The 27,262-nt window shown below is 32.1% G+C and overlaps 2 protein-coding genes and 1 non-coding gene across 6 annotated transcripts in view; 2 read left to right on the forward strand and 1 right to left on the reverse strand.

Moving 5' to 3' along the window:
- LOC149902833 (uncharacterized) overlaps positions 1-14,163 on the reverse strand; it is a 120,210-nt gene extending 106,047 nt beyond the window's left edge. For both annotated transcript variants that reach the window (XM_090109628.1, XM_090109627.1), the window contains exon 1: positions 13,962-14,163. The gene's annotated coding sequence lies outside the window, so the exon portion shown is untranslated. The remainder of the gene's footprint in view (positions 1-13,961) is intronic.
- Positions 2,050-2,122, forward strand: TRNAR-ACG (transfer RNA arginine (anticodon ACG)). Its single transcript has one exon. It is a non-coding gene; the product is annotated as a tRNA-Arg (tRNA).
- LOC149902836 (uncharacterized) lies at positions 4,303-26,298 on the forward strand. Of its 3 annotated transcripts, none has more exons than XM_090109631.1 (6): positions 4,303-4,536; positions 21,503-21,679; positions 23,160-23,321; positions 23,848-23,999; positions 25,291-25,380; positions 26,003-26,298. In XM_090109631.1, exons 3-6 carry the CDS (start codon positions 23,165-23,167, stop codon positions 26,072-26,074), a joined length of 471 nt encoding a protein of 156 aa, XP_089965757.1. In that variant the 5' UTR covers positions 4,303-4,536; positions 21,503-21,679; positions 23,160-23,164; the 3' UTR covers positions 26,075-26,298. The 3 variants fall into 3 exon arrangements, with proteins under 3 accessions (XP_089965757.1, XP_089965755.1, XP_089965758.1); XM_090109629.1 differs by lacking the exon at positions 4,303-4,536 and adding an exon at positions 20,409-20,471; XM_090109632.1 differs by lacking the exon at positions 4,303-4,536 and adding an exon at positions 20,409-20,471 and having other exon boundaries at positions 21,503-21,674.
- Positions 26,299-27,262: the final 964 nt, after the last annotated feature.

Below are 27,262 nucleotides of genomic sequence, written 5' to 3' on the forward strand. Positions count from 1 at the left end.
TCACAATTTTTCCATCTAACAGTTATCTACATATTTTATTTAAACTTTTCTCAATTAAAAGGTTCCATTTTAAATTATTTTTATTTGTATAAGTACATACTTTCCAGATACTTGAATACTGTTAGCCCATGTCATAGCCCTCTTTATAATTTCATTTAACATCTCTCAGCATTTTTTCTCATTAATGGATTCTTTGGAAATTTCACAAGTAGGTAGGTACCTACGTCTTTTCTCATAAAAAATTGATTGAAAGAGAGGAATGTTAGGCACACACCAAAATAAAGATATTTCATTAACAAAATGTTTCATTTTTTGCTTATGAATTGAAAACAACTCTTTAATAAACGTTGAGGTCACGTTATTACAAAAGAAAATGAATCCTTTTTAAAATTATTGTAGAAACAGCGTCCATTTCAGTTCCAAATGGAATAGTTTTTCTGACAAAACCCTCCGTTTCAATTATTCATAGTCTACGTGTTAATGTGGCAAGCAACCGCCATTACGCGAATTTTATAAAAAGAAAATGTCAGCCATTTGCTTCATCAATATTCAACTCTTAATGAACACCGACATTAACAAATGAGGTCCTGGCGCGGAATTACAAATTCTTACCAATTTGTACCCAAATAAATGGCTCACTACTCCTTGTTTATGCCTGAAGCGTTATTTATTTGCTGTTAAATAAATTGTTTCTAAACACTTTTAAAAGGTCGATATTGACATTTTCACTAATATATAACCCTAGCTAAAAACGTTAACAGCATGAATTACGTTAAACTGGCCACCAAAATAGTATTTAGAATTACTTCAGGAAATTTAAGTATATGAACACATAGAGTAAAACGGCTTTTCATGGGTAATATAAATTGAAACACAATATGCATAATTTTTTTTCCAAGCCACAGACCTTATTTAAATATATAATATGGAATTAAAATCCTTTTTCTGCATAATTCTCAAGTAGATATAAAAAAGAAAACAACGGCCATCGCATAGCTTAATGTTAGTTATGCAAAATTTTAAACATATTCATTAGCTAATTAAACTAATGATATTTATAATATTCAGCTTGAAACCTGGGCTTGCCATAAACTATGTTCATCTCATTCCTTAGATTCTTGCAATGCAGATAGCCTTGCGACATTTCGATGATTCACGTACTTATGTAGTAACAAAGGTTACAACCAAGAATATTATACTATTTTTAAATCTAATTACTGATGTTGAAATCGTTGGAACCTTTAACTGCGCATTTTTCAATGTGTTGTTTTTTTTTAATCAAAAAAAGCATAGCCGCTACTTCAAAAAGCTTTGGTTTATGATTGTTAACAGACAACAACTGAAAAAGCCAAAAGGGTTACATTTTTCCTATGTACCTATGCTTATAAATATTTTTTGATCAAAGCTTAATAAACTATTTTAACTTGGAAGACAGAAGATGAAAAGAAACGCAATATTATGGAATCTTTATTGAGACGATTTTCACGCTTTTTACTGATCATCTCTAAATGTTTTTATATAACAAGAAACCATTGATGGCTGAGTTTTCCGTAAAATTTTCCGACATAGTCATTGTAAGAAAAACAGTCATTACCAATTCAGTGGCGGCCATACATAAATATTTTGCCAACAATCATTCTATGGACGCATTATTTTAATAACTACGCCGTAATTGGGCGCGCGCGTCAGATTCTACTCGGGTGACCAATAGTTTTATGTTCCCAAAAACAATTTGATTTGTGAAAATTACAATGTGTTTCGTGAAAAATATAATTTGGATTATTATAGCTGATTATTCATATTCAATGAGTTTATTTATTATTATTTATTTGAAGTCGTAAAATAAAATATTTATTCGGTATATTATGTTTAATAGCGTTAAATTCGATAAACTTTTTTGTCTTATTTAAGTAGGCAACAACAACGTTATAAACATAACATATGTATGTATCTTAAAATCAGTACAAAATACCAGTTATTTATAACGTATCTCAAGCTTGAAATTGTTAGGCGTAGAAATAGTTTATATAATTAGAGAATCTTATCACAGGCCCTGTGGCGCAACGGATAACGCGTCTGACTACGGATCAGAAGATTCCAGGTTCGAATCCTGGCAGGGTCGTGGAATATTTTTTTATTTTATTTTTTTTTACTTTTCTTTGAATGTACGATGGATGATACAGGTATTTTTTCATTAAAAATGCTACATTATAGAATATTATTACTTTAAGGAAGTAAGAATTCGAACATTTGAGTGCATAAATTTAGATATAATTAAGTACATAATATTCATATTTAATTTATAAAAAGTGAAGGGGTATATTTTTTTTAATACCTACTCAAAAAATTACTGGTTTAACATATTGAGAATTTTTCATCATCACATCTGTGACACTTATCGATATGATGTATTAAATACCATTGCAATTAAAAATAACTCGTAGATTGTTATATTATGGAAGATGCCTTTATAGCCCCAAGAATATACTTACGAAAGTTTTTGTTAACCATTGAAATAGATGACTTTTTCTGTTGCGAAGTGTATTAGTCAGGAATCATTGAGTAGTAACGCAAAAAACATGATAACTTTTTGTATGTAAGGCAATTTGCGTAGCATACCGCTATAAAGATAAAATTTTATTTACCGTTACTAACAAAAACTTCTCTTATATTACACACTACATATAGTACACTGGGATAAAAGAACCCTACATATTTTTATTATATTAACAATACTTATTGTAAATACAGGTTTTGTAAATACAAAAACAAACCATTCGAGAGAAAATATAATGTACTTAAACTATGTGTCAAAACATAAATAGAGGTACTTTACTACAATAAATAATCAAAATACTTTAATGCTATCAATCAATCGTTACGAAAATAAATAAACTGATTAAGTATAATCAGAATTTGACGCTCAAAAACTGAGAATGATGAAAAAATAAATATAGACACTAATAAAAAGATAACAGGTAGTTTTAGATTTCTTTTTCAAATTTACAACGTTTGATTAGTTAGAGCATACTAAAGCTCTAAAAAGATTTTGGCTAAATACAAATACATATTATATCCTTCATTGATTTCGTTTATAAATCCTAAATACAAGTAAACCATAGACACCATACTAAAAATCAGTATGTGTGCGCACGCGCACCCCTAAACCGTCGCGTCCGCTCCACGTATGGTTCTGTTCATTGTCCTAACTGCCCATCGATGGCTGAAGGACAATATTCGTATTGATTTATAGAGCAAGTAATTAACGTAATAGATAACACTGATAAAAATGAAGATTCGATTATAATGTAACTTCCTATAAACTGCCGAAATTCATCTCTTGTATTTCTAATTCAATTACATTGAAAAGCAATGTCCAAAGTGTGTATTTGATTAAAAAAATATACCAGCTGAATTGAGAATCTCTTCCTTTTTTTAAGTCGGTTAAAAAAACTTGTAAACATTACACATTTAACTTTTTATTTGTGTATTAATATTCAAAAATATGTAAGCAATTTTCCATAGAGCTTTTATTTTCTTTAACTTAAAATTTTCAATGTAAATACTACTTAAATACACATAACAGGGGCGGAAAATAAGTACCTATAGTAAGTTATTGAATCTATCTTAACGCTTTAGGCCTATAAGAATCAGACTTCAAATTGTCTTTCAGCTCTACATTATCCTTCACTCGACAACTATTAAATAAACGAGAAATGTAAAAAAAATAAATGAAATTGTAGTCACCTTCTGTTTACGTAAAATGATCTGGTAATATAGGCTGATTTATTGTGACAATATTTATCCCGCTGCATTGCTTATTCTGATAAAAATATAAGTAGCTATAATTCAAAATAGTATTAATTAATTAAGTGATTTGTTTCGAATCGGATTGGTAGTTTCCGTACGAAATACATATTTAAGAGATAAATCCTCTATTTTTACATCCTGTAATATTTTCCGCGTAAAATCACTAATGCGAAATTCTTTTGTATGAAATTTTTGTTAATTATCTGTGCTATTTTGTCAAACAATCACACTAAAACTACAGAACGCATTTGAATCAAATTGTCTGGGAAAACATATTTATTTTTATGAGGATACTTCAATAGCGGAGCATTGGGATGTAATTCATTGGGAAGAGGTTTTAGTAAATAATATTGCATAATTAACTAACAGACTCTGTAATCACTTTTATGAAAATATACTACTATTATGCTAACCTTTCTAGAATCCCACGGAAAGCAGCAGACAAGCTGACTCCGCGCGCTTCTGAGAAGCCGGGCTGTGGGATTTAGTAGAGAACTGTATTTCATGGCAATAGCAAGTGTCAATCACGCAGATACAAACGTAATCAGGGAGAGACGCTTAATAAGGACGAGACGGTATCGGAGAAAAAAGGTAAAATTATGAGATGGACTGATCGTGTTACGTGCGCCACAAAAAGTACTCGGGCTACGAGCCTGCCGTAAGGATCGGGGGAAATTCCTCGTTTACAGCACACGATGTCGGATACGATTGTTTGTGGAAAATATCGTAAGTTGTTGATATCGTAATATCGTATGTACCAAATGGTAATTTAAGGTGTGAATGACGTTTTAATTATAGTAAATGTGCTACATTATGAAATGTTCATTTATTTACGTAACTATAAAGCATATTTTCATATCGTTAAATCATTAATCGTGTTAACGATAAGTGAAAAGGCATAACACAATTATAAAATACATTTAATACGCTATAAATCGATACAAAAAGCCACCGATGCAATTATTTTTAATGTTGAACGCATTAAAGCCTGACTTGGCAAGACATATTCAAATATATCATACGATATGATATCGAATGTAATAAAAGCAATCATCAGTTGTAAGATAAGTAACAGTCTTGAGCAGCCAGCATACAGGGCGTAACTCTGTCTCCCCATCGCACTGAGAGCGGACACACGGAGTGTTTTTGTATACATTTTATTAATATTCATATACATATAGGTAGGTACATATTTAATTAGGAAAGTTAATTGACCAAACAACACAGATGGTATATTCAATTGAATAAATAGCTTATGATTATACGTGTAAAGTTATTTTTTTTTATAAATTTATAGGTAAGTAAAAAAACAAAGTAACATTCTAAAACAACTGTGATCTTTATGAACTGATTTATGAAAACTTTAACTAAATAATTAAACCTGTTTAGTTTGTATATTATATTGAATAAATTTACGTTAGGAATACTTACTCTGATAATAATTATCTACTGATAGCCCGACGAATTCAATATATAATATTCCTAATATTAATAAAAAATTGAAACAATTTGAATATCAAATTATATAAATAAAAGAAAAATGCTCCCGTGTGTCCCGTTCCACGCACGTAGCTTATGATATTCAGCGTACGCAACGCGCAAAAAGCGGTCGCGGCCATTTTAGCCGCGCGCGCGCTCTCCGGGGTTATTACGGGAAATCTTATGTTAATTACAATTATATACTCGTACGTGCACCGTCACATGCGCCCACGCAAAAACATATCCTATACAATTTTAATGCATTCGCTGGAATTTACGGCGCATTCCCTGAACGTCAATTTGAAAAAAAAAAACGTGTAGTGTAGCGCGACGTGCGTCGAATTTTGATAAACTTGTCTAGTAATCGTATTGGTATTTTAGCTATGGGTGGAGTCTATTGGCACACCTCTTCGCCAATGTATTTTATATAATGTAAAATAAAAAATTGTATTTACGAAATGTCGATATTTATCGATGCAATTATTCTCCGCTGTTTTTATTTGTATTGGAATACGATAAGCGATACAATGTTGGCAATATATACGTGTGTTTTGTATCCATCTGCCAGTTCTTTCTTCGATGGGGCTACGACTATTCGTCAGCTGATAGAAAATGTCACATCGTTCTTAGAATGTGTTTACATTCTAATAAACGATGGAAATGTAAAAACTATTGCGTGCTAGGACATTATTATAGCTGAAAAACGAAAATAGATCAAGTTAGAAAAAACATTGATAAATGGCTTGCGCGTAAGAGACCGTTAAAATAAACGGATCTTAAATTCAAAACATCACATATAGAGGGTATATCTATTATCTATACGATAATATGATTACTAAATATGAGTTTTATTTTCTGGTTTATGACTCTCGATGAACTTACCAACCTTATGAACCTTGACTTCAAAAACGCATACTAGTCCGGGATACATCGCCCATTTTTGCAAGTGATTACTATCAAGCTAATTTTTCGTGAGTAGCTTTATTTTGAAGAGATGCGCAATAATTACATGTACGAAACTCTCGATTGTGGTAGCTACCAGAGGAAACAAAGATAAAATATTTTGATTTGATGGTTCTCAAATATTAATTACTAACTGAATGTTTTTTTTTTTGTTCAATCTCAAGATAATTATCTAAATTATTCGAAAAAATATTTGTCCTACAAAATCTAGGGTTTGATCAAAGAGTCCCCCTTTCCAATGTGTATCGATAACGAAGTCATCATAAATGATTACTAACCAGCTGATTTTTTTATTATCACTTATTTAATACTTATATAATTCAACAGACATATTGTCCTACAAATTGCGTAATAAATATTTGAGAACCGTCAAATCAAAAATTTTTATCCTTGTTACCTCTGTAAGCTACCACAATCGAGAGTTTCGTACATGTAATTATTGCGCATCTCATCAAAATAAAGCTACTCACGAAAAATTAGCTTGATAGTAATCACTTGCAAAAATGGGCGATGTATCCCGGACTATACGTGGCACTTCCGTTAAAAATACAATTCATAAAACTTCTTTGAAGTTAACATAAAGACTAATTATCCAAAATAATTGCACATCAATAATCAGGATAAAATGATTTAATTAATATAAAACATAATTAAGAAAAACGCATAACAATTTGAATATCATGAAACTAACTGGCATATATAATCCCAGTGTAAACTCTGAGCATTCGTTGAAGGCGGGCGACAAAGAGTAAAATTTCTTACCGGATAGAGGGAAAAGTTTATTTAAATTCAAACTCAAACAATTCTTATTCACGTAGACAAACGAAATTCATACATTTGAAAGGAATTCTTTAAAATCGTTCTGAAATGTTGAATCACTTACCGCATCTAACCAGCCAGAAAATGTTCAATACTGAATTTTAAAGGCTCTTTTACTGTTATATTGTTGTATTATTACCTTTAATATTATTATTATATTGTTATATATTTATTATTGATATCATTGGGTGTAGATCATAGGATCTAATAAAGCATAGTTTTTGGAAAATTTTTGCAAATATGTATTGTCTATAGATATAGGTACTACCTTCTTCTTCACCTATGTTTTGACGGAGGCTGCAAAACTTTGCGACATTTAGGGTACGTTCAATTACAATATATATATATATATTATTATAGTGAACACTAGAAATAATACAAGAAAATTTACTAAAAAAGGTGTATAAACAAACACTGTTTGAACAAAATAGTATAATTTGTTTTGGATTAATAAATTTTCTTTCAGACATTCTTTTATGACTCACATGAATTATTATACTGAGTGGTTATTAATTACTACCATTTGTATGGAATTCATAATTTTATCATGTAAGAACGCTGCAGTTTTTTCCTTTATTAATTTAACAACAAAAACGTGAAATTAGAGATAAGACAATCCATTAGAAGATTTATTTACCGTGATAGGTACTGAAGCATGCTTTAATCTACAGATACCAATATTATAAAGCTGAAGAGTTTGTTTGTTTGCTTGCTTACTTGAACGAGCTAATCTCAGGAAGAACGGGTCCGAATTAGAAAAATTATAGGGTATATCAACACACTTAGGCCAATGCGGGTAAAACCGCGGGACACAGCTTGTTATAAAGTCTAGTATGAAGGCAGCTCTGTTTAATTAAAGTTTTCATTTAATCCAATAAAGATCGTACACTAAATCTAACGTTAACACTTTTGAAGGTAAATTTGTAGTAAGACAGTAAGCTGAAATACCTGGAATTAAACTCGTGGATATTAATTCATCGTATGTATTTTAAAGCAATTCAGCATGGTACGAGAATTAAGAATAAGATAAATTTAAATTTTAATATGCAAAAAACTTAAACTTTATTTGATTCTAAAATCTCTTTAAAGGCTCTTTAAACGTGAAATATTTTTTGTTATATGTATGCTACAATGTTAACAAATTCATTATGGAAGCAACACAATCAAAGTTATTGTTTTCAATCGACTGCTTTTATGTAGTTCATGATTTTTGAAGGATTAAATGAAAATTATTTTTGTGTAATTTAATTATAAGAAAAATGGTGATTGTATTCTTTCAGGAATTTCATATTTTTCTGTGCACATTACATGAAAAGAAATATTGCTTTATAATATCCAATGTATGAAACAGTAAATTTTTCCTACCCACACCAAAACGCTTAACACTTGCTTAATTAGGTACCTACATGGCAATCAATTTATTAATTCAATAAACTATAAGCTCTAAAATTCCTTATACTTAATAAGAAAAAGGTGATTTCCACTTACAAAACTAGAAATAAATCACCACAGGATCATCTAATTTCATAAAACTGTATAATTAGGTATTTTTATATAAATCACTAAGTTCAGAAGATAGGCCAGTTTCGAGAATAGAAATCACGAATTTTCCTACTTCTGTCTGAAATTACATCATTATCTATAATTATGTAGAAGAAAATTTTTCCTTCCCTTTGAAATAAGGTTCTTGCTTTCTATTTCATTTAAAACAGTTCAACCTATTAATTGACGTGATGGTTAGTTAACCCTCTCCTTATTTGTTGGTTCAAACAGTTCTAACAAATGGTTAGGGAGCCAGGTGCAAATTTGGTTAACTATTTCCTCTCAAGAGATAATTCGTCAGACGCATGAGAGTATAGTATTATAAAGCCTCGTGAACGTCAGCTGGCGCTCGGTTGGGGGGGTGAGCGGTTGTAGCCTCCCACGCACATAGGAAAAAAAATACATTCATTCATTCATTTCCTCTCAGCTAAAAATTTGTCAAATTGTAGCTAACCCAATATCTCAACGAAAAAAAATAGTCAGCTGGTTACAACATGGTTTATTATACGTCAGCTGGTGTCTCGAACATGAAAGTTAAATTTAAAGAAAAATTTATTTTCCGTTATTTCCTCTCAAACAATAATTTACCTGATGATAGCTTATATGTAACTGTGGATAAATATATATGTCAGCTGGCTGTATCTTGGTGGAAAAACCGTCAGCTGATACGGGAGGCTACAACCGCTCTTCCCCCCAACCGAGCTCCAGCTGACGTTCACGAGGCTTCATAATACTATACTTTGATGCATTTTACTAATTACCGCTTGAGAGGAACTTGGTCATAAAATCTGCTGCTGGCTCCCGGACCAAAAGAATTTATATGAAATATGTGGTTTTAATTTTTGAACCTAATGGTTTAACGATAATAGACATAAACATTGCAATGGAATTTCACTCTTTTCTCATTGTTAATAAATTCATTGAACATACACCGATCAATTATATAATTTCATAATAACAACAAGAGCGGCAAAAACAAAAAGTTTGCAATTTATTTATTATTTTCCGCTTTACAATGGTGGTCGCTTCATAATTTTATAAGAACCAAAGGGCCCTTGCATTCCGCGGCAGCAATGACACTTGAATAAGAAATTGAAATCGAAATATGAATTTAATATTAGCAATTTAAGTTATGATTTAGTGGTTATTTGGAATTAGATCGAGTGGTATGCGGTTTTTGGGTGGTCCTGAAGAATGCATGGTGGAAATACCGAGGCGATGTACGGCGAACAAAAAGCGACACGCTTGGCCCTGCGACCTTCCCCTTTTTGTGGAATCGATTGTTACTTGAAATTCTTTCGTTTACAAAACAAACTTTGAAACGTATCGCACGATCCGAGGAATACTGTGTAGATACTTTTTGTGTTCTAATTAAAGTATGTGAGCATGTTATCCAGAAAAATGTTGTAGGCGTTTTTCGAGTATTTAAAGTGGATTGTTTCCTATCCAACCATTTTCCGAAAATTATTTTTACATGCATTGAATGTTATTATGAGATTGCGTACAATGTTTTTGAATAAACATAGCTACGAACGTATTACTAGTACATAGGATGGTAGAAACTTGTGCACTTGTGCACTTCTTTACTTACAATTAAAAATTTCAGTTTGACTTACATCTCAAAAAGCTTGTTACTAAAGACAGAAGATTTTCATATGTACTTCACGTCTTATAAATTAAAGAATTAATAACGTAAATTTGCATAATTTGAAATAACAACGCGATATTAAAATAGAATAAATTATCAAACACCTCCAAAATTGCCTCTGTTAAGGTACCTAAATAAATATAGGAATATATGAAGCAAAAAATAAAATACAAAAGCTCGTACTACGAATAATACGTAATTAGGCAAATTCCACAAACAAAACACATGTAGCGTGCTACCTAATCCTACGTACACATAAGCGTTATTATTTACAATGTCCATTGACCGTTATTCGGATATCTCATAAGCCCGGTTAGGCCTAAACAGTCGCGTCCGGCGGATACGAGAAAGCCCTGCTTCTGCCATATATGAGGTACTACACCTACTGCGTGCCGACCGACGACCTACTGTCCGCGGGAGCATGTATTGTGAATAATTGTGATTGAATGTTTCTTGTATTGCGATATTGTAAGAGCTAATTTTTGGAAACAACTTATTTTGGAAACAGTATGGCATCAAAAGATTAGTGTATGTTTTATAGGTGGTGGTGGGATTCAAATTTAAAATTTTATTTGTGTAAAAGGAAAATTGAATTAATAGTATCTATACTTAATATTATAAAGCTGAAGAGTTTGTTTGTTTGAACGCCCTAATCTCAGGAACTACTCGTCCGATTTGAAAAATTATTTCGGTGTTAGATAGCCCATTCATCGAGGAAGGTTATAGGGTATATATTATATCCTCACGCTAAGACCGGAGCCACGCGGGTGAGACCGCGGAGCGCAGCTAGTTATAAGATAAAAAGGAAAGGGTTTTTGCAAGTATAAAGGTATGAGTAATACACATCGCTACTAGGTATAAGATTGGACATTATTTAAACAATTTCCAATTAATCGAAACAATGAATTAATTACGATAACTGATTGAGAAATTAGGAAAATTACATTACCTTACATTTTGAATTCAACTGTCTCTCAACGTTTGAGAATCATCAAATATTTTAGCTCTAGTCTGCATTTAATTTCTGTTGCAATGTTGTATACCTATGTCCAGAAATTGTTTGGTTCCGCCTGGTAGGTAATATTTCCTTTTTTATTGTAACATTCCTCTTTCATTCAGTTATTAAACTTTATCCCCTATTCAATAAACTTACTATTTATGTGCCTTAATTTGTACTAACAATGTGTTCACCTGTGTAACATGTTTTGCAATTTTTTTTTTATTATTTGCCTCAGAAAACATTGTATACCATACCATCATTCCCCTCATATAGTTTAAAAATTGATTCCTGAAAACATTTCTATGCAGTCATTAGTCCTACAGTTTATGATATTGCTACTTTAAAATCGTTCTAAACAACCTACGCTCCTTGCATACATTATCAATGACAGTTACATCAAAATGTCCGCATGTCACATTTTGCGCGCATCCGTGAGCAAGATGGCGGCGATTGTTATGCAATTGGCGCGAAAGTAACTGTCCACGTCCTTCCTGTAGCACCGGAAGGGAAAATAAATAAATGGTCCTGTGGTATATTATACAGCCAGGCACGTAAGCGACAGACGGGGTCAGAATATGAACAGATTGACATTGAAATTTGAAATTAATAATTCATACAAGTTATATTTTGTTTGCGTTATCCGTGTAAGTACCTACAAATCTTTTGCTTAAAGGATATTTGCTGAGTAACGGAAGTTTGTTATTTATGATATATATTTATTTTCTAAACAACATTTTTAATTTTTATTTGTTACCTATTACTAAGGTATAGGTAGGTGCTTCCTCACAAACAAGATACAACGTCCAAGTATTCAGTCGTTTTTTGCAGCAAATTATGCAAAAAGTTTATCATTGTTTGAAAATCTAAGAAAAATTATGAATATTCAATACTCATATATAAAGTATATTGATTCAAACAATGTCAATGGTGTAATCATTCTATTTAACGGTCATTAGTTACAAGTCAGCGGACTTAAGGTATTCTACGGATGAATAGAAAATAGTATTTTAGAGGGTAAAAGATAGCTGTTATCTCCTAATATGGGCAATGAGAAGACAAAAGTACGATGCAATTATAACTAAGTAATGTAAATTGAAGAAAAATGTATAAAAACAACAGCAATACAGTGTGAATGGCACCAGTATGTCTGGGATTCCGTTTTTAAACGCTCTTTCATACTTTTTATTGAATCATTAGTATTTCTTCCTACTAAATACGTTAATATTACAATGTGTTTATTATGTTCCAGAAATCGTTGTAGGTATACCTATATAACAACTAAAGAGTACTTACTGTGGAGGAAGGAAGGTGGAATTCCTCCATCGAAAAAGGGAGGATCCTCGACCAGTCTACTCGACTGGCCGGCCGTGAAGGCCCCGATGGATGATGTCGGAAAGTTGTATATATAGCTCTGTAGCGAAAACATTTCGCTTGCGCGATTCAGAGCGAGGTGTCGCTACAGGACTCCCCTCCGAGACCGGAGGTCGTAGTACGAGTTGCCTCGCCAGTGCCAGGTATGTTCCAGTGAGTCGGAACAGGAAGCCGCTAGTTCACAGTGAGTCGGAACTGAGTGCGGTGATGCTGCGTGTAATGCTCCAGTGAGTCGGAGTGTGCAGTGAGGGTGGCTGTGGAGCTGACCAGGCATGCGCGATCGCACATGGTAGTGGACAGGACTCCATTTGAAGCCGAGTGCGCTGGCTGGCGGGCGGTGATCGTAGGCGGGGAAGGGATAGGTGAGCATGGACATCATGGATGGACAGAAGGAGTTGTGAACTGTCAGGGGTCACCACTGTGGAGGAAGGAAAGGTGGAATTCCTCCATCGAAAAAGGGAGGATCCTCGACCAGTCTACTCGACTGGCCGGCCGTGAAGGCCCCGATGGATGATGTCGGAAAGTTGTATATATAGCTCTGTAGCGAAAACATTTCGCTTGCGCGATTCAGAGCGAGGTGTCGCTACACTTACTTAAGTTTAAAGAATTACAGGAATTATAATCTGAAAGTGGAATGTGGAATGGTTTCATAAAACAGGTTGAATATTTGATCAAAAACACAAAGAGGAGGTGAACGCTAAGTTTCTTGTTAACTCTTATCGTTAGCACACAAAGCTGTCGGAAACAGGCGTTTAGAGATTATAAAGAAAATTCTGGATAACTTAATGGAACCTATTCACTAGCTATTCCGTGTACTTACCGATTATTTTACATGAACTATAAAAGTTCTCTATTTTTTAAATAGCGTATCAATGTTCAGAGGTAAGGCGTTTCTAAAAAATTTTAAACTGACAATATTTATATAAGTACTTATGTATTTAGTAGTATTTTTACACAAATATTTAACTTTTCAATAAAGTTTACTTCATAAAAATTAATATAACCATAAGTAAGTTCATTATAATACACTAATATAACCATAAGTAAGTTCATAATAATACTATATTAAAGTTTTTGATATTATTTTTCCGCTACCGTCGTGTGACTTATATGAGAACCTCATATTTGAAAACCTTTGAATGAGTGAAGAAGACTCATTATTATGACGTGTCCGTGTCCAATCAATCGTTTTAAATGATATAATTTCCCATCCATGCGTTTCACACGCATCTATTAAGAAAATTTAAATATTCTTCCCTCGTTTAGGTACATTTAAATATAACGACTGGCCAGAATTATTCGTTCTTAATTAAAACTTTTTGTACTTACTTTACTGATGCGAAAACTTTAATGGCATCACAATCATTCCTAGATAAACTTCCTAAGGGTCTTATTCAACGAAGGTTGTGCAACGAGAAAAAAAACAATTACGCGTTGCGTTTGCGTTTTTTATCATAATCACATTATTACAGATTTGCTGAGAAATATGTTATTCCATTTTACATGAACACCGTGCACACAACACGACCGTTTCAAGACATACTCCGAACGGTCTCGGACCACTCAATTCAGTTAAGGTAAAAACCAACCCCGCATTTGGTCTACACATAAAAACTGTTAACATTACCATATAGTACTACACTTGAAAAAACCTATCTCAAAAGGGAACGTAAACAACCATCTTCGAACATTATATAACATAACGGTATCCCCCATTTGGGTACGGACCAAAAAAAGGCAGTACTTTTAAGAGAATCTTTAACGTGTACCTGTTAAGGCCTGTGCCTTACACAGATCGGCTAAATAAGTCGTTGAAACTGGAGTGGTGTTACTATATGGCTAGGGACCAAAATTATGGCGGCTCTCATGTATGGAGATGCACGTGGTGTCTGTCTCAGGGGGTTTCCTCTGAATGAAAGCGAATGACCAGGTCAATATCAGCTGATGATATACATAGCTGTTACAATTTGCATGCCAAATACGATGCAACGAGTATTGTACTGACTAATAAGTTTATGCAGGAGCAGCCAGAAGGCATTCTTAGGAATTTGGAATGCTGTTTAAATTATTGTAAATGAATATTTTACAGAATCGCATAGTTATCCAGAACATAAACGACAAGTTTTGTAAATTGAATAGGAAATCTACATGTGCCATTGCACAGTTTGTTAGAATATCGGCTAAGTGTTTAAAATTTTACGAAGATAACTTTTTTTTGTGTTATAACAGTGCAAAGGATATAACAAAATAATTACGCTATATAGAGCTATGTATTTTGCGTTCGCAATATTATTAAATATTCCTATATTCAATAAAAACATTAATTAATATATTCCGCATGAAAATCCGTACACTTTTAATAAAATATAACAATGGGAATAAAACTGAGATTGAAATGAAGTATTTTAATTTGTTCCTCTTTGGGATATTTGCGACATTATTAATTTTCAAGTCGACCGAGAAGTAACTAAACGCCGAACTCTAAAAGTCAATCGAAAATTCAAACTACTCGCCTGTCTCCTTTGAATTTAACTTTAGTAACTTCCAGAATTACTTTGAGAATTTCAGGAAAGAAAATAATTTTTATATAAAACGATACTTATTTAATTATTGATGATAATCGTTTTGGAAATACAACCTCCCCAAGACAAGTGACATTTATATTAGGTGCTAAATAAGAACTAAGTAAGAACGCTGTGAAATAAATGTTTCATGAGGTACTTAAACACCATTTATGTTGATTTTGATCCACATCTGAAGTAATGCAAGTTTCTGTGCAAACGTAACTTCTCCTAATTGCACTTCGTCTAGTAGGTATATTACTCCAGCACACTAGCTTTGAAATATTTAACTTATTTGTTGGAAGCTACGAGCACCAACGCGTCCCCAGAAGTAATATAACACAAGGTTGTTCTATTAACTCATTTAACGAGATGTGACGTAGCATGAATTGGAATATTTCAAAACGTCAATATTTATGTTACCACATTTTCATATGGGCATTATAATAAATTGTCCTTGTGTGGGAAAATTATCAGCTTCTACGTCAAACGTTTGTCAAGCAATTCGCATCACCAAAAACGTTGGGAAGACACAATAGTCGCCACCATATTTGGGGCTGCTTTTTGGTGACGATACTCTAATTACCATTGACAAGTGGTACGTAACCTTTGTTTGATCTATGAATTAGTTCTCTCAATGTCAACAAACAATAAGAGCTTTGTATGTGATATTTTGTTATTATGTAATTTATTATGAATGTTTTCCGTAATACGTCGCAGCTGAAAATATTTTTTGTTTTTTCTTTATATATTATATTTTCATGTTAGACAAATTTCATAACTGCTATTTTGACATATTTTAACGTATTCATATGCTACGAACAACCTTATATTATAATGTTATGTCCTCGCTGATTCTGAAACAACATTTTAGGCGTCCAATTAATTGTAAATATATAAATAAGGCAACATTTCACCACTCTACAATAAACATAAATAAAGTTCTAGACGTTAATAGGAATTAGCAAATTCAATAGTTTCTATTTAGGATTTTATAGACTTAGTCATCGGCTACCTTATCTGAAAATCAGCCAGTCAATAAACAGTTATAGTTAATCTTATTCGTAAAATCCGTTATTTGCCAATCTAGTTTTTCCTAAAAAGAATTTGCGAGGGAAATAATCGTAAAAACCGAATAGGGTCTGCACCGTTGGGAGTAACGTTTTCGAAAGACCTAATTTAATAATAGTTTTACTAATTGTGTGGGTTTTCGTAGGGTTTTCACTGAATCATTTAGTTACTAGTATTTTACCATTGTTGGTATCATGATTAAATTAGATATTATTATTATGCGCTACACTCTTCACGGAAACTAATTAAAATTTTTTCAGGATAATATTTTTCTCTTCTTTTCTTTTTTTTTTATTTACATTCCATTTCATATGTTGGTTTCAATTTTATGTAATCAATATATATAACAAAAATATTCAATGGATATAAAACAGTGAAAAAACTTGCTTTTCTTATAACATACTCTACATTAAGGAGAGATAGAGACGTCTACGATAGATTAAAAATTTGCAAGACTAAATTAAAATTAATTTAAAATCATAGAAACTCTCATTATAATGAGCATTTCTACATATTCGTTTTAGTTAGTATCCTATCATAGTTAGTTTAGTATTTTGGAAAGTAATACCAACCATCATCCATGTAATATAACCATCTATTCACACATCATTATTAAGTAATTCGTTATTTTGCGGAGATGGTTCTTAAATTAAGGAATTTTGGTAAAGAGTGCCTCACTACTAGTAGGTACAGTTACAGCTATTTCCCCACTATAAAAAAAGGTACAGTTACAGATGACAGACAGTACCCTCAATATAAAAAACACAATTTACACGGCAAATATATTTCGTCCCTAAAAAGAATAGCAGTTAATCGGACGTTCAACTTAGATTTCAAACGACTCGCCCTAAAATTTGCCTTTTACAGTTTAATGCGGCGCCTACACAACCTCCGAAAACTTCTATATTCACTCAATATATTGGAAAGCTGCTTTAAAACTAATAAGTTGAGTGTTTTATTTACTCTTTAAGAACCAAGTTAATAGATTAACAAATAGCGTTGCCCGTAGTTTTAATGGCTTTACAAAATCATGAGAGATTATTTTGTTGTTGTAGGAATAAGAGCTACAATTTTGTTAAATACTTATTTAGGTACCTAGGCTAATAGCTATTCATTTAAAATAATACTTGTTTTTTTTTTATTATGCAACAATAAGTGTATAAGTAAAATAACGAACATTTTGAACTAAATTATCTTTGAAGAAAAAACAATGTAAGTACCTAGTATGAAAATGATTAAAAGAAAACCTTTCATAAGTAAGTGGATTATATAATAATATCAGCTATAGATTTATTGCTAGCTATAAAATTGGAATTAAACATTTACAATTTAATGATAAATTCATATCAATTATTAAGTACTTCATCAAAATTAATTAAGTAGATTAGTTAGTCTAAAGAAAATTGTAATATATTCATTATTCTCATAAAAATTGTATCAATTCGATACTTTCTTTGGTATGGCGAATTATTTTAATCAATTTTATGAAAACACATATTTTTTAATAAGTGTTTTAAAATTTATAAATTTCCAATACATTTAACAAACTGAACAAACTAAGGCATTAGCGACATCTGTTGTTATAGTAATAAAAACATAGCAATAATCAATATACACAATCAGTTGTAAGCAAGCGGACAGCAATCTTGAAACATATAATTATAATAGTACGTACATGTTTCGCTAGATGGCGCTTAAGACAAATTGTAATTGTATTTATTTTCTTGAAATGGATACAGTAAATTTTGAAAATTAAAGACTTTTACGGATTGTAAAGGCGACTCATTCATCATATCTTTAATTTCTACTCGCGTAAGACAAGAAAATACAACTAATAATTTTATTCCTTAGCCTGTTACGTACATAGATAGGGATTTCAGCCACCATTGACCATACTTCGACTTCATAATATTATGTACTAACTATGTAGGAATGCTGAAAATAATTACACGTACAAAAAGATTTTTTGACCTGTATTTTAGCTATACAGTATTTTCAATCGTGGATTATTTTATGGGAAAGTAATTTTAAAACTTTCTATAAATTTAAGAAGTAGGTAAATACATTTTAAAAGATTTAGGTATCACTATCCAATATTTATACTATAGGTTTACAAAGTATTAGAAAATATCAGAACGAATAAAAATGTCTGCATGCAGTACATTAATTTGTCCTACTAAATCGATTTGAATACGAATGAACCAATTTATCGGGACCTCCCCTTCTCTCCTAATGGATCGATTTAATAGATAGAGCGGGGTGATCGTTTGGACAATTAGAGCTCAAGTGGACTGGTGATAGTCGCTCGATAATTAGAAAGGGTGGAAGGGGTGCATGCATTATGTAGGAATCGATGGTTGGTGTTGGATACTGATTGCTGGATGGGCTAGTACCGCGGGATAGGAAAACTATGGAGTTGTAAGGTGAATTTGAAAAAAAAACTACATATATTGTTTTATTATGACTGTCAACTTCTGTGATGCAGTCCGAGTATGTATATTTCTGTAAATATAAAATTATAAATTGCTATGGCGGCTTATATTGTCAAGTAGGAGGGCTCATGTGTACAACAAACATAAAGCCCAACCCAAAAAAGCAATTATAATTCCCAAAAACTAATACTTACTGCAGATGAATAAAAACTGAACGTTTTCATATTTTAAAGCATCGGTTTAATGCCAGAGCATATAATAATGCTTCTTTCGCTTTAGTCTTTGGTTCTTACTATAATAATTAAAATAATGGCTACTCTATGCCTTTTAAAAGCTGTTGTCGCGTCAATGTAGGGTGTTGGCCTTTAGCGACCCGTAATTTCTGTATAAGCATTGTTAGTCCTGAATATATAGCGAATAAATCGTTTTGATATTTTAATTTTATATTACTCGTTCTTCCCCACGAATCTATCCGCGTGAACTGTAGTAATTGTATGGCATATGAAGCTAGTGGCTATAGCCCGAAGGTTCTACTTTGAATTATAATATTGCAAGTGACGGCTCACTAGCAAATACTTTAATTAGGTGTCGCTAGCCTAGGTATTAAGTTAAGACAAGCACAAATAACAAGCAAAAACTCTACATTATTATCACAGTTATTATTGTGCATAGCACTGCCAAGTTGTATTAAAATCTGTTCTGTAGTTTTAACGAGAATGAGTAACAAACAACATTTATACCGACATCCCAACAAACTCTCACATTTACTGCATTTATATAGACGATATTATATTATGTAGAGCAACTTACCATGCTAATATGTTTATCCTATTGCGTTCTAGTTTTAAATGTATTAATTTTCAAATTCAAATTATATTTATTTGCAAGAATGTAGTTACAAATTATAGATGTTTTAATTACAATATTATGTGGCTAATACATTCTACCCATTGATTGGGTGAGCAAATATTGAAAAATATTGAAAAAGAAAGTTGATTGGTCTAATTATTTAAATGTACACACAATTCAATTTTCAGAATTACGCGAACGCACTACGATTAACACGATTATTCACACAAAAAAGATTTACTGGTAGTTCCTTGAAATTGTCCGGTATTTTATTATATATTTTAATAGCCATAAATATTACACTGTTTTTAGCTTTGTTGATTCTACACATTGGGAAATGTAATTTGTTTTGGTATCTTGTCAACATATGCGAATTTACTTCTCCTTTCTTCTTAAAGTACCTATTCCGGGTGATATTTTACAAATAAACATACTTCTCATATGTACATGCAAGTTAAAGTAAGGATCCGTAATTTACTAAACAGAGGTCTACAACTGTCTCTTCATTGAGTACTTAACTATATGCTGTGCGAAATCCCAAGCTCTATCGTTTATTAAGATTCATATAAAACCTTAATATTTTGTGTTTTTAAGAATCACTACTGCCTAAACATAAATCTACAAAGAAGTATAAAAAGCACTAATGAGTTATAATTGCATTTAAGAAACATGCCTAGTACGAAGACGATTACGTCGCACAATGTATTAAGCATGACTGAAAAAACCAAAAGCTATCAGCAATGACGTACAGACAGTAACATGTTCGAAATCGTGTCGACCGCAGGCTTTGCCCGCTAAATAAATAAATTAAGTTCCCGTGCGTTGAAACAATCATATTTGATGTTTAACCCTAATTATCTGTGCATAAATATTGATACTGTACGTAAATTGCGTTGAATTTAATTACAACGATCCAAATTCATGAGGTAAATAGATTAATGTAGTTTATTATGCAAATATTTAAATCATATAAACATTTGCATGCACTGCGTAACATATCTATTAATATAATTGAGTTGTATTGGTTTTAACTGTAATTGAAGAACAAACAATTGTTTCGTTTCATAAGGCAAAATATGATTTCAATTATGACGTGTGTTGTTTGATTATGGTTCAAAAAGCAATCAAAATCTACTTATACCTATATCTTCTATATAAAATGCGTAGATGGATAAAGAACTACAAAGATCGATAAATTCCAGATAACTAGGTATTATTGTGACTATAGTCAATAATATATTATGTATGTGTATTCAATAATCATCAAATCGGATATAACGCACTACGAAAGTTATTTGTTTGTGGGCAAGTTATGAATAATTGATATGTGGTAGTATTTATTTAGTCCAATCGTCGTTTTGGTGTCAGAGGTTTTATTAATAAGGGCTTTTGCTATGGGATAAAACTAAAAAAAGTACATGTGAGGATTTCCTTCTCAATAATTACAAATTAATTACTTATAATTCTCATCTTATCTTATCTTATCTTATCTTAATATATATATAAATCTCGTGTCACAATGTTTGTCCTCAATGGACTCCTAAACCACTTAACCGATTATAATAAAATTCGCACCATGTGCAGTTCGATCCAACTTGAGAGATAGGATAGTTTAAACATCTAGGTACCACGGGCGAAGCCGGGGCGGACCGCTAGTTAGTTATAAGGATTTGAAGTCAAATCGTCAAAGCAATCACATTACATCAATATGTAACAATTTATAACGTGATTTTCGTAGCGGTGGTTAAGTTATACATAACTTCATTACGAAATAGGCAAGAATAATGAAATTGCTTTTTATTGAACCAGCTACATTTATATTATATTAAACAAACATGTCAACATGTACTAAATGTATATCAAACCTAAAACTATACTGTATATTATAAACTAAATTATTTTAAATTAACATTGTAAGGTTATTTTAATTTAAGTAATAATACAATTTCTATTCCAGAAGCGCTGACATAAAATAAAAGGCGCTTTTTATAAGGTAAACGAAACAGATTAAAAATTTCCCTTGGCGGGAAATGCCAGGCTGGATGCAAAGCGATCCCTTCGTCAACAGAGGAAATTCGCAATGATGGTATGAACTGCGATAAATTACCGCCTCTGCCGATAATCTTCAGGTGAGGTAAATAAATACATTACGTTTTTGTGCGAACATTTATCTTTGCTGCGAATTGCTTTTATTCCATTTCAGATATTAAGTATAGATAGTAGTGGTGAGGGTGAAATTAAAAGTCGATGGATATTTTTTTAGAAATTGATTTGAGATTATATTAATATGTTAGTTCATACTTCATATCTTGGTTCAACCTGGGTAGAGTCCTGGCGAGAGGCTTCTTATTTTCTAGTAAATTTAAAACTCTTCTTATTTTAGTCGTTAATTCTACATAGAAAACCTAAAACCTAAAGCATTCCAATGCTCCCATTTTCATTACATTTCCCTTACATATGTCCTGATATACTTAAATAACAAAAGCTCCGAATCCTTTGTCCTTAACCGGGTCGTACCAGCCGACAAACTCCGCTACCTGGTTCGAGCTAGCATCACATGTATTCAAATTTAATGTTTATTAGATAACTATCTAATGAAACTTCAAACTCTGGTTTAACGATTATAACTATAAATATGGGCCGTTTCGATGCTTCTGGACTAGTTCTGTTAAGTTATAATGAGAATAAAAAGAATAAAGAGTGCGAAATAGGGATTAGGGATATTATCAGCAAGTGATTACTTTATTTTGACAAAACTTTTAAACTTTTCGCTGCTTTTGTTTGGAATTTAGAATGTTTGATACGTTGTTTACATTTAAATATTTTACTTAACTTTGACTCAAAAAAGAAATAAGAAGCAGTTCAATCAACAAAACTCAGAATGAACGATAAAACAAAAGCATAATTTAAATCACAAATGTACATATTTGAGTTGCAAATTACCGCATTAGTTTGCCCGGGAATGCTTTAGATATTATGCATAATAATGCATTTAATTTGCCAAACCTATGTAAATTAATATATTCTAAACAATTCTTACATTTGAAATCTGTTTATTCCCCTTTGGCTTAGCACATTATAGTGGTTCTTAGATGCGAAATTTCATAAATAATAATTTAAAAGGTTTAACATCGGAACGCTTTCAGACAACCAGCATGCTTTGTTATATTTTAATGTAATTAATAGTGCTAGAATTTCACGATATTCAGGTGAATCAGGTGTTGTTGTAACAAACAAGGCTCGTGGGTCTATTGACCATTTGCACTGAATATAGGATCTACTTCAATATTTATTTCAATGTGCTAGATTAGAGTTTAGACCCAATTTTCACACGTTCAGCATTTAGCAATGCCTATAGGTACTGTCATGGAATAATAAAGGCTAAATAAATAAATAAATAGGTACTTGAAATCTGAATAATTTTAGAGATATTTTAGTATTTGACTGGTGATATAATTTTAGATTAAATACATTAATTTAATAGGTAGTTAGACTAAGCAACATAAGCAATCTTTGATGATCATTTATATAATATATATATTATATAAAGCTATAATCATAAAACAAAATGAATTAACACTATTAAACTTTTATATCTACTATAATCATTCCAGTCGCAATGGGTTGTGGATCCTCAGCTCACGTGGTAGCTCCAGCACCAGAGGGAAATGAGCACAAAATGCCCAACGGGCAGAATGGACATAATGATACTGCTCCACATGACGATGGTCTCCCCACCGTGGTGTTGCCAGACACACCGGTGAAGGCTAAACCACGTAAGCGTGTGTTAATGAAGAAGGATTTTCTAAAGCAATATACCATTATAAAAACTTTGTTGCTTATGCAACATTTTCTCAAAAAAAATCCACAATACAAGTATCACACAATAATTTAAGATTATCTACCATAGCAACTACACTATCTCAATAATCTTCTAACTTTTTCGTTATCAAATTGCTTCCCCGTTATGTCCTAAAAATTTACACCTAATAATGTCACCATAACATATAATATAACATCTAAATAAAACATCTAAGGCCCCATCATACTCTACATCTTATTATATATAAATCTCGTGTCACAATGTTTGTCCTCAATGGACTCCTAAACCACTTAACCGATTATAATAAAATTCGCACACCATGTGCAGTTCAATCCAACTTGAGAGATAGGATAGTTTAAACATGTAGGTACCACGGGCGAAGCCGGGGCGGACCGCTAGTAATCAACATTATAATTTAACGAATAATAATATCTTCTTATAACTAATAGGTAGTTTTATAATTTAACGTTGTTTCCCAGCAATATCATTCGAGATTCCGCTAGAAGAGTTCAACCACCGGCCAGCGTCGCCGCCTCCTCACTTGCAGCGGTTGCTACAGCAGCAGAGTGTGGACATCAGCCTGCCAGATATCGAGGGGAAACTAGCCGAGGCGGAACAGAGGAGACAAGCTGTTAGTTGCTTATAATAATATAGGAGCTTTATATTTTGGCAAAAAAATGTATATGGTGATAAGCCCATTTACAACGGTTGCTCCAGCAACAGAGTGTAGACACCAGCTTGCCAGATATCGAGGGAAAACTAGCCGAGGCGGACAGACAGGCTGGCTGTTAATTGCTTGTTCTTTTTAGGGTTCCGTACCTCAAAAGGAAAAAACGGAACCCTTATAGGATCACTTTGTTGTCCGTCTGTCCGTCCGTCCGTCCGTCCGTCTGTCAAGACCCTTTTTCTCAGGAACGCGTGGAGGTATGAAGCTGAAATTTATATCAATTACTCAAGTATACTGTCCCTTGAAGCTGTGAAAAAATCAAACTTCTAAGCCAACGCAATCAAAAGATACAGCCGTTTATGCCGCAAATTTTCGACACTTGCAAGGGAATCAAAACCTACAGGGTGCTTCCCGTGAACTCAGAATCTTGAAATTTGGTACGAAGCAACGTCTTATAGCATAGATAAAGGAAAAATTACGAAAACCATAAATTTTTAGTTACATCACATAATATATTTTTTTTAATAATTTTAAACTTACTACCCATTTCCTCATAAACGCTTAGAGGTATTAAATTGAAATTCATACCAAATACTCAAGTCTATAATACCTTTAAGCTGTAAAAAAATCAAACTTCAATGTCAACGCAATCAAAAGAAACAAGGTTTGTACGGAACCCTCGGTGCGCGAGTCCGACTCGCACTTGGCTGGTTTTTTTTTTTCTATTTTATAGTATAATATAGCTTTTTGTTGGGAAAATAGAGTTTATGGTGATTCGTCAATTCCCCCACTTAAAACGGTTGCTACAGCAGCAGAGAGTTGATATCAGTCTGCATGCTGCCATCTGGCATATCTATAGAGGGGAAACTAACCGAGGCGGAACAGAGGAGACAAGCTGTTAGTTGGGCATTGTAACTTTTTGCTTGGAATAATCGTTATGTGATTATTCTAGCTTTCAACACTTTGTAAATTCATTATTTCATGCACAAATACTAAAATGGATCATGAAATTTACGTGAAGGCCTGTAAAATAAAGAGCGCTTCTTTATTCAAACCCTTATTAAAACTATTACCTACAGTAAATAGCGGTAAAAGCTTCATTATAAGAAAAACAAAATTTAGCACAAACTTGAATATAGACAAATTAAAACTATTGAAATTATAGTTATTTTCAATTGCGTTACGATATAAGACAATAGTTTCATGAAATATGTTACGTAAATGTAATACCTAATTACAGGATTTTACCTTACAGATACTGCAACAACGTGCTGCATCGGCTCATAAAAAATCACAGAAAATGACAAAGAATCTTCAAGATACCATGAATTTAAATAAAATACGTGTGAGTATAATAATCACAATACATATATATTGACATATTCAAAATATTTATTTACGTAACTAAGTATTATATATACTTACGGTAGTAGAATACATATATGATACTAACTGGATATCGTATTAACTGAATATTCATGCAAGCATTAGTTATTGTAGATAATAGATGAAACGATAGGTATGGAATCGTCCTTATCTTATATATAAAAATGAATCGCAAAATGTGTTGGTAAGCGCATAACTCGAGAACGGCCGAACCGATTTCGATAATTCTTTTTTTATTATATTCCTTGAAGTACGAGGATGGTTTTTATGTAGAGAAAACGTAAACATGTACCACGGGCGAAGCCGGGGCGGACCGCTAGTTGTCTATAAATTCATTATTCAATACGTGCATACAGAGCAATGTAACTAACTACAATACACGATGGGTACATAAATATTATACATACAAGTATGTATTAATTATGAACAAAATATATTTCATTGAACATTTTTTTGTAAAATTATAAAAATATAGGTATTTAACAATTTATTTTTTTTAATGATAAAAAATGTCTAACTAAAATTCTTGCATTGACAATAGTAGTTTAAAGTTCTCATGTATATTGCAAAATAATTTTCAGGACTTCGAAGAAACCAAGCACAACACACTCATCGTACCAACTGATCCAGGTTTAGAAGATAAAAATATCTGATAAATATTCAAGTGGATTAATTGTAGCAACTAATTTTTCTACAATATAAGATATTTATCGGTTGTGTTCCTGTTAGCATTCTTAATCTGTATATATTTTTTATGAAATGATTTACCTAATGATATACTCGTACCATAGTAGGTAATAAGTTTTGAGCAAATTCTTTCGTTTTGTTATTTGTCTATCTATATTTTGATGACAAATAACGATACGAATTATGATAGATTTTTGAATGAGAGGAAATTAGTGTTTTTTTTATATACTTTTAACAAACTAAGTTTTCAGTATGTATTTACTAGTATTGCACATTTGCACAACACGTTTGATATAATTGGATAATATAAATAAAAACATTTTTTTCAACGTACAAGAATTAGTGCACATAAATAATGTAAGTAACGTAACGGCACCAGTCTTGTACAGAATAAGGAAAAAATTGAAGTTTTTTGCAAATTTCTCGTAGGTTTTTTAACTTTATTGGATATTGTTAAGTTATACCTTTAGTTCAATGTTAGTTTAACGTAACCAATGTTAGAAAAAAGATTACAATTCATAAATAATGAAGTTATTTATAAATTAAAAAACCACTTTTTTGCACCAGTGTTGGACAGTGAAAATCTAATGATGGACACCCAGTTTTGGACAACATCCAGTTATGAACACCCATTTATGGACTGTACCTAATGTTGTTTCTCCAGTTATTTACACTTGGAGAAGACTTATAGTTATCAATAGAATCTTGAAAATGATGATTGGAATATAATAAATCGGGGATGTATTTATAAAAAATAGTACTTATTAATTATTTTGCATACTTATAATATTTAAAACAGTCTTAATTTCCATTTTCTAGGCAAAAATTGGACAAATGCATCGTTAAATACGAGTTATGTCCGTTTAGAAACACCAATATGGGTTTTTTTCTCAATAAGTCAGGGATGAAAAATATAACTAAAAAAAGTACTGCCATTCCATCCATTTTGGGACTTCTTCTTCTTCGTCATATCACTCTCGTCAGAGCGAACGTGGTCAACATGAGGTTTGGGGGGGTAGATGTTACCCGCTTCACGATATTCCGCCATATCTCTCTGTTTCCTGGCATTCCGTTACACTCGTGAAGTGAATCGCCAACCTGAATCCGCCAACAGCCTTAATCTGATCGGTCCATCGATATGGATTCCAAATTGT

The sequence above is a fragment of the Colias eurytheme genome, chromosome 14, assembly GCF_061535395.1.
Source record: "Colias eurytheme isolate Ceu_HAF_F1 chromosome 14, ilColEury1 Martin Lab GWU primary, whole genome shotgun sequence".
Taxonomy (NCBI): Eukaryota; Metazoa; Arthropoda; class Insecta; order Lepidoptera; family Pieridae; genus Colias; species Colias eurytheme.

Coding starts and splice junctions, on each gene's coding strand:
- LOC149902836 (XM_090109631.1), top strand. CDS start 23,165: ATGGGTTGTGGATCCTCAGCTCACGTGGTAGCTCCAGCACCAGAGGGA. Junction 23,322..23,847: donor ACCGGTGAAGGCTAAACCAC/GTAAGCGTGTGT, acceptor GTTGTTTCCCAG/CAATATCATTCGAGATTCCG. Junction 24,000..25,290: donor CGGAACAGAGGAGACAAGCT/GTTAGTTGCTTA, acceptor TTTACCTTACAG/ATACTGCAACAACGTGCTGC.